General features: G+C 36.5%; 1 protein-coding gene across 7 annotated transcripts in view; it reads right to left on the minus strand.

The window, feature by feature from the left end:
• Nucleotides 1-12,205, minus strand: part of AKNAD1 (AKNA domain containing 1) — a 29,746-nt gene that overhangs the window by 15,785 nt on the left and 1,756 nt on the right. Inside the window, exons 2-16 of one of the 7 annotated variants that reach the window (XM_075098281.1) lie at nucleotides 11,618-11,747; nucleotides 11,351-11,415; nucleotides 11,180-11,239; nucleotides 10,570-10,703; nucleotides 10,083-10,218; nucleotides 9,277-9,437; nucleotides 8,682-8,775; nucleotides 7,981-8,084; nucleotides 6,537-6,622; nucleotides 6,280-6,402; nucleotides 4,890-5,012; nucleotides 4,690-4,800; nucleotides 3,717-3,798; nucleotides 2,760-2,907; nucleotides 849-1,603 (exon numbers count right to left, since the gene is read on the minus strand). In XM_075098281.1, the coding sequence (XP_074954382.1) occupies nucleotides 1,484-1,603; nucleotides 2,760-2,907; nucleotides 3,717-3,798; nucleotides 4,690-4,800; nucleotides 4,890-5,012; nucleotides 6,280-6,402; nucleotides 6,537-6,622; nucleotides 7,981-8,084; nucleotides 8,682-8,775; nucleotides 9,277-9,437; nucleotides 10,083-10,218; nucleotides 10,570-10,703; nucleotides 11,180-11,239; nucleotides 11,351-11,415; nucleotides 11,618-11,747 (1,677 nt within the window). In that variant the 3' untranslated portion in view covers nucleotides 849-1,483. Of the gene's footprint in view, nucleotides 1-848; nucleotides 1,604-2,759; nucleotides 2,908-3,716; nucleotides 3,799-4,689; nucleotides 4,801-4,889; nucleotides 5,013-6,279; nucleotides 6,403-6,536; nucleotides 6,623-7,980; nucleotides 8,085-8,681; nucleotides 8,776-9,276; nucleotides 9,438-10,082; nucleotides 10,219-10,569; nucleotides 10,704-11,179; nucleotides 11,240-11,350; nucleotides 11,503-11,617; nucleotides 11,748-12,205 lie in introns of those variants that run through there. The other 6 variants (XM_075098280.1, XM_075098282.1, XM_075098283.1 and 3 more) reach the window with 6 other exon arrangements.

Below are 12,205 nucleotides of genomic sequence, written 5' to 3' on the forward strand. Positions count from 1 at the left end.
GTTTTGAGGAAATGTTACTATGTGCTTGTCGTCTTAAATATATTTTTTCTTAGGCATTTGCTACCAGGCCCAGGACAGCAGGTTCAGACAGTGACCCAGGATAAACAAAAGGTTTAGCTGTTCTTGTGGTATAGAGAGATTTCTGTGGAAGAGATTGATAGTTTTTGTTGGATCTAGGAAGCCTACAGCAATTACTTCAACTACTAAGTTCACTTGCAAAGTAACAGCAGGAACATTCCAAACATGAATCTAGCACAGGGGAGTGAGCCTTTCACTATCACAGGCTGCCCAGAGAGATTGTGGAGTTTTCTGTGCTGTTCTCTTAAGCTAAATAAAGCAAAACCATGTATAATAGGCAGAGGCAAATTGAGTTATAAGGATATACAGTAAGAGCTTAAGGGAGCAAAGAAAGGTTAATGGTATTGTTGGCTTTTTTTCAGGGCTTCTTCCACGCTTCACAGTCATTGACTCAGGCTAGTAAATCAGTGGTACACAGCAGCAAGTTTAGCTATCATTGCTTGTGTGAAGAGTCTGGATTACCTCTGTGTCCGTCATCTGATGGAAATACTCGGGTTTGCCTGAAAATTGCCTGTCCTTTTTAAGCAATGCACTGTCACTTCTCACTTGAAGTGATGATTTCCATCAGTCCCTGTATGCTTTGGAATAATACAAGGCTGTTAACTGTCTGCTTGCTTTTAATCACTGCAGTTAAATGGATTTCAGAAAGAAAAAAATAATTACTTTTCTTGGCCCACTGTTATTTCTACAGCATTTTAAAATTTTCCAACCTACTTAAAATCAGCTAAAATTTCAAAGCCAGATAAATCTGCCAAGGTAAGGACACCACACTGAATAAACAGACAATTTAATTGTAAGGAATAAGTAGACAACAAATGGTATTACTCAGTTACTGAGACATGCAAGGAAGTATCTTAAAAACAAACAACTCTCAATGCAGGGCACTCTGAAAACAAAGTAATTACATCTGTTAACTATGACTTGGTATGTTAGGATGATGCTTATAGATGTCTTGGGTACGGAGGCTGTTTCCCTTTGATGTCCTTAAAGAGCTGCTGTTAAGGTGTGGAAAGAAAATGTATGTAGTAATGACTGAGATTTATTCTTCTGTTTGGGGGTGGGGAGAAATCAAAAGTCAGGAAGTTAACCTTGCTTGTTTAAGCCTATTTTTATTAAGTGCTTTCAAGTGAATGCTTAGAGAATGTAGCTGTACATGGTAGCAGGGGTTAGCCAACATACTAAAGACTTTCAGTAGAATTAGAAATTAGTTTTCTAGTTCTGAGACTGAGTGTAAACATGTGGAATACCAATATGCTCTGGTTTAGTTTAGTACTGATAGTTACAGAACAGCTGGCAAAGTCAGCTAGCTGACTTTCTCATCTTTGCATTTAACTTCTTGTATTTGCAGAGATACTGACACTTTAGTATCAACCAGCAACACAATATAGCATTTAAAGCTGGATATTTAAAGGTGTTTTCTTTTAACTTTAGCTAGATCTTCTGAAACTGCTCGTACCATTCGCTCTGTAGCTTTCTTCAAACTGTTCGCTGTTTGTATGGCATGATCCAGAGTAAAACTTAAAATCTGATGGGAATAATAATAATACAGCCTTGTTAATAATGAAGGCAAATATTTACATAGGTATAGAATAGAAATTGTTTTTAAGGTTCTATGTAGTATTTTCACACTGCATACATGTTGAAAAGTAAAAAATCTGAGTCATGTGATAGACTGCTCCAGGATTCAGGTTGGAAGTACCTGTTACTTATTTGTGTAATCCTTTGAACTGAGGGATATTTACACCTTCCTAAAGCAGCAGCCTCAGTGTGGTGCATGTTTTGTTATATTGAGGTTTTCTTTTGGTTTTGATAGTGGTTTGTATGGCTAGGGAGACAGTCTTTGTTTCAGTATATGAAACATAATTCCAGGGGTAAGATCCAGTACTCCCTTTCTGTCCTTTTCACCATTTAAACAGACTAAGTTGCATAAAGAGTCTGTAACAAACTCATAAAGAAATACACTAATAGATAAGCTAAAATACTTTTTTAAACTCCCTCCTGTCTTATCCTCAAATCATAGAATCACAGAATGCCCTGAGCTGGAAGGAACCCACAAGGATCACTGAGTCCAACTCCTGTCCCTGCACAGGACAGCCCCAAAATCACACCCTGTCTCTGAGGGCCTTGTTGTCCAAGTGCTTCTTGAATATTGCCAGGCTGGTGCCGTGATGCCTCCCTGGGGAAGCCTGTTCCAGGGCTCTGCCACCCTCTGGGGGAAGAACCTTCTCCTAATGCCCAGCCTAACCCTCCCCTGGCACATCTCCCTGCCATTCCTGTGGGCCCTGGTGTTGGTCACCAGAGAGAAGAGACCAGCCCTGCCCCTCCTCCTCCCCTTGGGAGGGAGCTGCAGAGCGCCACGAGGGCTGCCCTTGGCCTCCTCTGCTCCAGGCTGAACAAACGAAGGGACTTCAGCTGCTCCTCTACGGCTTCCCCTTTAAACCCTTCCCTAGCTCTGTGGCCTCCTCTGGACACTCTCCAGTAGCTTTATACCCTTAATGAGCAGGACAATCCCCTCCCTTGCCTGGCTGCAATGCAGGGCTCAATGCACATGGACTAGGCATGCTTAGATTGTAAAAATCAACTTGCTAAGAATGGGGATGTTCAACAGTGCCATGATGTGGGGATGTACTCTTCCCGAGAGAGTTGTGTGGCTTTTAATTTTTCACTCTAGAAGGTCTTACATTTACATTGGAATCACTGGCATTTCTGTTTCTGATGTTGATTGCAGATTTGCTTCGGGCAGGCTTCTTGCTGGGTAAGTATTGATGTGAAAGGATAATTTTATCATACGTGCTTGAATAGCAGGTTTTGGCAGCCTCAGAGTTTTGCCTAAAGATATATAGAATAAAATACAAACAATTTAGTAAGCAGAAGAACTTATAAACTAGGAATTAAATATATACACCTTGATAGCATACTCAGTTGCAAGTTAATTTTACAGTGAGAATTTTTCATTTAATGTAAAACACGGTCTGTCATAATTTGTGTTATATCTGTACTGCAGTAAGACAGACAACATTCCAGGATGGAGAGTCAGGAAAACTCTCATTACAGCACCAAGAATGTGATGCTATTACCTTCTCTCACAGAGTGGTTTATGTCATTTTTTCTCAAGCGCAGCTGCTCTACTTCCAGGCAATTACTGCTATTGAGTAAGGCTGTCAAAAACTATAGTAACAAAACCTGTCTGAGTTTCAGGCTAGTCTGTGCTATAGTTCAGAATCCATTTTACATCAGACTCCGAGTGAATTTCATGTTAACAACAGTTTAAAGTGGGACTGTTAATTATAAAGAAATAGCTGGTAGCAAACAGAATTGCATCTTCAGTAATACAGACCTGCTTTTGAATCTGTGAATGGGAACATCCTCTTAATAAAGTGAGATTTATTTTTTTTTTCTAACTGTCACATAAAGAAGTCAGATGTTGACTCTTCATTAAATTAGAAAGATTGAAGAACTACTCTAAGAATGATTTACACTTGCTCTTGGGGTAATCTCATTATTGAATAAAATTCAAATATACAGCATGCACTGCAAAAGATAAAATGTTCTTCCTGCTTATGGTCCTGGTGAGTTCTTAACATGCTGAATCTTCAACAATGGCATTTTCTGTTGTACTACTTATTGTTACAGCTTACCTTTCAGAAAGTCTATTTACAAGTTCACGTGGCTCTTTATTTTTGTGAGCCTTTTGAGTGGAGATTCTCTTCTTTGAATAAGCTGGAGTTGTTGAAGGCATGTTTAGAACAAAAGGCAAAAAAAAGTAATTTTTCTATAACACTTGTCTCTATACAGCATAAATTAAAAAAGTAAATATCACTGCTGAATAAAACCTGAATGTGTTTAAGATTTTTTGTAAATGAGGACAGATTAACCTTTTTGGGTTTGCTGTTGAATTTAATTCTGTGACAAATGGTATGCGGATTTATTTTCCTTTTCATACAGTGAAAGACTCCAGGGGGAAGTGTAGAATAATCAGACTCTCACAATCCTAATCATTACATTAGTACTACTTTTATACTTTTACAGTATTTATACAGAGAAGTAGCTAACTTATACTTTCTTTCCACTGTTGAAAATTTATATTTTTCTGCATGCAATTTCTTCCTACAGTATAGACAGGAGTCTGAGATGAGTGACTTCAAAGGCTAGATGTTCAACTTTCTTTTTTTAAATTAGGCTTTCCTTGCCTTTGTTGCATGTCATGCAATTCTGAGTGTAGTGCTGAAATTTTCTTTAGCACTTGTTGACACTACATTAGGTAACAGCTAGCACTGAAAAAGTTGGCACAGTAATGCCCAATTTTAATGTTCTTCCATGTGGCACTGCAAGAAGAGGTATTACTGTCACTAATGAAATATGGAAGGGACTCCTCTCGTAAAGAACCAGAGAAGGGTAAAGCTCTTGTGCGTGGGGATTAAACTTAGCTAGGTGTATAAAAGCTGGATTTGCTGAACTTGCTCTACATAATCATTACACATCCACTGTTGAGCTACAGTGTTACTGGTTGCTTATACTATATTAAATTTGGCCTGATATATGTGCAGTGTGGCTTTCTGCCCCTTAAAATCTAGCTTGTGATTGGTAATTATTTCAGTAACACATACTTACAGGGTGAACCAGAACTTTTATTTCTGTAGAGGGCACAAGGCTGAACAGAGTCTTTGTAATTTCTGACTTTAAATTGACCTCTGCTTTCTCTAGGGTATCTGCAGCTAAGTCCTGAAAACAAAGACATGTTGTTTAGAAAAATAAGGACTATAAACAAGAATATTTTTGTGTAGATTTTAATATTTTTGCAATTATTATACCTTTTCTCTCTCCACATAATCTTGTATTGAATGTTTTATACCTTTCAGTCTCACAGTTCACAGGTTCCTCACTTTGTGAATCGTTGTAAGAATCATAGGCTGAGATGTCTTCTGAATTGCTGCCTAAAATCCCAAAAATACATTAAAAAGGCCTGAAATATTAGAAATTTTGGCCTGTGTACCAAGATAATTATTTAGCTTTCAGAACCATAATTTCTGAGCCCTTCACTGCCATTGACGCTGCTGCTATTTGAAAGTACTTTTCCTCCATGTTACAGGTAGGGATTGAACTTTAAAGATTCAGCCCGGTCTGGAAGCCTCAAACGTTGATTTTTATTTTTTTGGTGGTCGTTGTTTTCAGTCCCAGACTGTTAGGAAAAAAAAAAAAAAGCTTTCCATCTCCCTGTCCTCACGTTATTGTTTGGAGGGTTAAAATTCCTACAAGTTGAAGTGTTACAAAAGCAGTGCAGCCAAAGAGGAATGTGACGAGAATTTGGGATGATCTAGTATGGCGCTGCTTTAGCCATTGCACAAACCAGTACTTACAATAACGGCCCCAGTGTATTATACTAAAGTGAAAGGATATCAGAGAGAAGCCAAAGATTAAAAGATAGACCAAAGGTAAGAATAACCTACATATTCAGATGTAAAACTGAATTTAGGAAAGCTCATGCTATTCTCCTTTAGTTGTTGCGTACTAACAGCTTCAAAGTATTGTGCGGTGGAAAGATAAAATTAGGATGCCTTAAGGGAAACAAATGCCAACAGATTGCTAGTGAGCCTCCAAGATGCAGTCTTGGGTGACTTGACAGCTGACTTAACTAGCTCACGGTAGCCTGTGTGGGCTCTAGTTTGGATTCAGTGAAATAATATTATTAGGAGCTGGACTAAGGAAGGAGAATATTTCCAGTCTCTGTCAACCCTGAACGGATCAAAGATTTAGGAAAACTGTTTTCCTTTTGTTTTCATGCAGAATAAGAAAGTTGAATCAAAAAACTAAAAGTGGAAGTTACTGATATGAGATGTTTCAGTCACCAAGTTTGGAATCTCCTGCTAGGATAATGATATAAATGCACATGATAAGGAGAAAAAGCAAAATCTAAACATTTTATGCACACCAGTGTTACGCTTTTGAAAATGGTTGTAGTACTAGTATTTGGAAACTTATCTAAAAAGGTGAATTAGAATTACAGACTAATTCAGGTTGGGTAGGACTTCTGGAGATTGTCTGGCCCAATCCCCTCTCAAAGCAGGACCAGCTTAGATGAAGTTGCTTAGGACCCTGTTCAGCTGAGTTTGGAATATCGCTTATGATGGAGATGCCACAGCCTCTCTAGGGAAAATCATTTCAATGTTTGACTAGACCCAAAGTTAAAACTCTTTTGCTCACATCTATCTGGAAATTCTGTTGCAGCTTGTCTGTTGCCTCTTGGTCTGTCCCTGAGATGTCCAAAGTGAATTTTACTTGGTGTCCTCTTTGGTCTCCGTTTTATTCTTAGTGTCTTGTGCTGTGCTAAGCAGTAACATCTGTTAAAACTACAGAACAATCTTCATGCTACCGAGATGTGCTGCTGAGATGCATTTTTTAACAAGATTCAATAGCGGTTATAAGCACAGTTTTCACTTTTGTATGACATCACTACTTACTCAGGTTGGTATCTGATAAATCAGTTGGTTTTTTCTGAATGAAGAGTGAACGTGTTCCAGTTTTCCTTTCCTGGATGTTTGTATTTCTTTGAGCATGAAAAGAGAATGATGCTTTAATTGTATCTTAACACTTTTATGACAAGCCTTATGAACATATATTATTAATGTTTGACTACTACTTAGTTGAGCAGAAATCTGATTTACTCATAGAAAGAACTCTACCTGTATCAATTATCTGAAAAGGTGGTAAGTGGAATCTTAAATTAAAAATTAACCAATTGCAAAATAATGACCCCTTTAGTTAAAGGACACATTTTGACAAAAGGACCCTGGCTTACCAGAGCTGTTAAAAACGCTTAAAAGTAGAGGTCTTGATAATAATTTCTTGAAATAGCAAAGGAGTATGAAATCCTGTGTATTTATATATGTGTTCACATATATAGCGTCAAAATATTATCAATGGTAGGGATGATATGGTTTCTTAGTGGCTTAGTAACTTTGGGCTATTAAAGTTTTAATTTTACTGCCTTTAGATAATTAGAGGAATATCTGAGATGCACCTTCTGACAGAACAAGAACGAAGTTCCTTGTTTGTGTTGTTTGACATATGTATTTTCAACTTAAGGCATACAGTGCCATCAAATTCTTTTGGAAAATGTTCCACCCATTCATGAAAATGATGATCAGAAGACACTCTTTAAATGACAGAGGAAAAAAATGGAAGCTAGGTGAGTTTTACTAGACAGATGTTAATATCTACTCTAAAATAATGAGAGTATATTTAGATGAATATTAATGTGTTCTATACTGCATGTCCTATAAGATCTAGCTTTGGATGGAGATTTAATTTGCCAAAATTTCAATCTCCAAGATATCTCATATAGGATTATTTTATGATGCTGACGTTTCTGTAAATGAAACTTTACAGATTGACCCTTACAGTTGAAATATATGCAGATGTATCGCTATGCTGTCCTTCCAGGCCTACCAGATTAGGTCATGACAGTGATCATTCTAAATATTTTTTCATTGCTGAACACTTTGCAGTCATCCCAATTTGGGATGCTGACATGTATTGCTGAATAGAGAACAAAGACAAAACCTCTTCTGTTAATGCACTATTAAAATAACTCTGTGCCATTTAAGCACCGTAAACCTTATACTGGTCCAATGAGGTGGCCTACTTTGTAATATGAATATAATCCTCTCTCTAATAAAACTGATGGGAGTTTTGCCATTTCTCCCATGGTCTGGTATATCGCATACCTTATGTGATTAACTGGTGATAAATTTGAAAACAGATCATCTTCTCATGTATTAAAGACATTATTCAGTGTTTCATGCAGAGTCCAGTATAGAGGCATATCAGTGTACATGCATGTACCTGTTCACTTGGCTGTAGAAAACCACGTCTATGAGCAGCCAAAATATGTAATACACTTACCCTTTCATACTTTCTTCATCAGCATTAAATTTCTGACTTAATGTACCCTGGCTGTGGGATGAAAGGCCTTCAGCAGCATATTTTTCCTCAGGAAAAAGGAATCTCTGTTGTACCCAGAAGGCAAAAGGAATTTATATATGATTGTTTATGTTACTGTGTATCTTTAACTGTACTACACAGCAAACAGGATAGTGTAAACAGTGGCATAATTTACATATCACTTCTATATTGCTTTTAGTTGCCATCAACTCTACAATTTGATTTATCTATTTACAATTGTAACTGTGGAGCAGGCTGGATAAAATAAGAACAGATATTCAGCTGTGAAGCTAGAATTCAAGACAGGTTTTTATGTTGCTTTAAGAAGGATTAGCATGTTAATTAATTTCTCTCAATGCCTTAAAATCAAGTATTTTTGCAAGCAAGTAATTTCTTGTAGGTTTTTGCTCTCTGAACAGATAATAAAGGCTGGCTGGTAAAGACAGTTAAGTCTTTCCTAAGAGAAGCAAACTACCAAACTTCAAAAATGTTTGAGTCTTCCCTTCTCCTTTGGAAACCAATTCAACAACGTGATGATACATGCTGTAGTTTCTCAAAAGCTGAGCCATCATGCTGTGCAAAAACTGAAGAGAAAAACGTTGTGTTCTCTAAGCTGAGTAGGATAATCTAAGTTTAAAAAAAAATGGAAACATATCTCATACCATTACATTGGAAGAATGCTTGTTTGCTAGCAGACCACGTTTTCCCAGAGGCTCTGTTGCTCTTCTAGAAGTTGATTCAGCTCTCTTTTGTAACCTTAATTGGTTAAAGGGAAACAATTTTTTTTAATCTCATTGAGATGATTAACACCTACGAAATACTCCCCAGGAGGGCAGAGATGATATCTAGAATTGTTTCACAAAGTTTTGGTGGCTAATTATGTAAATGCCTGCATCCCTCCCTTTTCTTTTTTAATTAAAAATACCACACAAATATTGACTAATAACTTTTTGCTGGCACTGTACTTTGACTAGTCATTCACATCCTGAATTTGTGTGGTTGCAGTGGATATTATACAGAGGTATAATTTAACTCCTGAAACTGGTGGTAGTGTTTTGGAGGTACGTAAGACCCAAAAGGGTAGGAATGTAGGGTGGAAGGAATCCTTGGGTATGTAGTTATAGAATTCTGTAGAAGTTTTATTCTGGAAATATTCCCATTGCTTTCAGAGATTCCAGACATCCCGATTTTCTATATTAAGCAAATGTTAGGTAAACTTATAAAAACTTCATTAGCTGTTTCAAAGTTTTCACTTACATGTGAAGACAAAGATTGCACTTGTTGCCTTCTAAAGAAAATTGATTTGTCTGTGGAATTACATCAGTTGTCTGACTTTTTTCTACCTCGTTTTTGTGAAGAAATGCAGTTTCAATATCTCTTCTTTCTGGAGGATCAGCAGTGCTTGAAACTACCGAGCTCTGTTCAAAGTAACCATAGCATAGACACATGTAGTATGTGGTCATTGCATTGCAAGTACATGACTTCCACCAGCCAGTGTTTTCTGAGTGTCTCTAACTTGATATTCAGAGAAAAATATTTTCTAAAACATGGACTTTGAAAGCGTTTGGTGTTATTTATATGAGGCCATATTTTTTTGTGCATTTATGATAAGTACAAAATATAACCATACTTAGCAGTAAACTAAATTTTCTATACCACAATAATGTTTGGTCTTCTAATAACTCCACAATTTATGAATCTTGGACAAACCAAGTAATATTTCTTCCAAGTAAATGATAGTGATTAATTCCCCAAAACAAAGACAGCTTTGCAGAAGTTCAAGTAGCTGCTTGTATTTTTCTTATTCTGAAATAAATGCTTTTGAAGCTGGAAATAACAATGTTCAGTGGAGCTCTGTTTTTATACTTAGGTTTCTGTTATTAGTGAAATACTATGAACTTTAAATGTTTAATAAATTTTCTTTGAAGTAACATGCTATGTAAAAGTGTCATGCTCTTATTAGAGGAGAACATACAACAGTACAATCACACTGAAGTTCTTGAGGCTTGCATCAGTAAACCAGAATAATTGTAGTCTTTAAATAACAAAAATCACTGAGTTACCTCACAAAGAGGATACGATGAATGGGAAGATTCACAGGAAGTTAGCGAAGAAGACAAGTTCCATTTGCTGTCATCAGTTTGTTCTTGGATGTCTTCAAGCAGCATACCAAGTCTAAATATTTCCATTTCCACCTTTCTAAACCCAATTGCAATACACAGTTAACGAAACCTGTATAAACTGTTATTTTATTTCTTACTATGATAACCATATTGGGCATTGCAGTACACTTCCCATAGGGGAAAAAATAAATTAATGGAGCCCACAACCCCCTTTTAAAAACTTGAATTTATCAGTTAGATATCCTAATAACGACTAGGATACATAAAGCAAGATGAGTTTTGGCCAAATCACGTCTAGCTTACCACATATAACATGATCTTAATGTTTTCACTGCAGAAAAATTCTATGGATAAAGGAAGTAATGGTTGTAAGACACTCAAAATATGGAAAATATACTGATGTACTACTTAGCAGTTATCTTCTAACCTTTCAGGATCAAACACTCCAATGTTGATAGACTTGTCCTTGTAGTTCTGCAGCTGTAAATTACGGTGCTCTTCTCTAGCTGTTAAGTAATTCCTTTCCAAGGTATCAAGGTATCCTTTCAATTGACTTAATGCCTTCATCAATAAGAAATGATTCAACAGCAAATGACATTATGGTTTAGCAAGCCATAGTGATAGCTACTTATGCTATGTAAGCCAGGTGCTGTTTGCAGTGATTTTGGTACTGCTCTGAACTGGAACAGGACTGCATCTTGTATCTCCACCTAGTATTCTTTGCTGTTCTGTTATGTACAAGTAAAAAATTAAACCATGACTTCTGAACTGATACCGTACACATTAAAATTCATAACTTATATGGCAACTTAAACTTAATGGTTTTGAGTTGTAATCCTTACAACAGATTTGAGAATTCAGCCACCTACTGAACACCTTCATTTTTGCCTCTTAAACTCATAATTTCAGTCTGAGATTGAGAAAAAGAGTATTTTTAAATGTCTGTCTGAGAAAAACATGGAGTACCTTACCAGAAAATTGAGAGTCTACAGCCATTTAAAGTGCATTTCAGATAACAAAATACTTAATTAATTTACCAGATAGTTATCTTGTAAAAGGAATGTCTCTTGGGTCGCATGCTTAGAGAAGTCTTCCACCTTCGAGACAAAACAGCAGACTTTTACTTGGGATTTTTAAAAACTAATATGCCAAATGAACATAGAATTTGAGCATTACTGCAAAGTATATATTGAAACAGAGCTCTTAACTTTCTTTATCAGTTGATCTGCCTGATCCTTTAGTATTTGAGACATCTTTTCTCCTAGTGTTAGTTCTGGAAGAAAATTAGGAGGATTTAGACAGTGTGCTTCTGCTGTACCAGCTGCCGGTAATGCTGCTGCTGTTGTTCCACACTGTAATCCTACATAATAAAAGAGAAGATCAATCAATTGGAATTTCTGCCCAAAATGTCTGCCCCAAAGTGCTATCAAATCACATGAAAAAGTCATTTGCATAATTACTGTAATTTTATTTACTTGCTTTAGACAAACCACATGTAGATTGTATAGGGATAGGTGCATGTAATGTAAAGACTTCAGAGGATGTCCCACTGTCTCCTGAGCAAATGGCAATGCTGGCATTTGGAAAATCTGACGGAGGAAGTATCTGTTAAAATGAGAACTTTGGTTATAGAAAGAATGGGTAGAACACTTGTGGACATAAACAAAAGGTTTAGAAATAACTCAAAATACATAGGATAAGTTAATATTAATGAAAAGGATATTAATATTAATGAAATGTTTATTATAACAATACCATATAATCTTCTGTGTTTCTAGTTTGAGATCTGTTTAGTATGTCATTGTATGAATACTTAAATACTTCAACGCTATGTTGTGAAAATCTGTGCTGGTTTTGGCTGAGAAGGGGTTAATTCACTGTAGTGAAGTGTGGAGAATTTGTATAAATTATAAGTACAATATGAAGGTGACAAAATAGTTTTTGGGAATATTCATAGTCCTAGAGGTAAAGAAGAATGAATTAAAAACTATCTATTTTGAGAGGTTTACCTTAGGATTCAATCTCACAGGGTCAGTATGATTCTGGGTGTTAGCATGCTGCAC

Source organism: Phalacrocorax aristotelis, chromosome 6, assembly GCF_949628215.1.
Source record: "Phalacrocorax aristotelis chromosome 6, bGulAri2.1, whole genome shotgun sequence".
Lineage (NCBI taxonomy): Eukaryota > Metazoa > Chordata > Aves > Suliformes > Phalacrocoracidae > Phalacrocorax > Phalacrocorax aristotelis.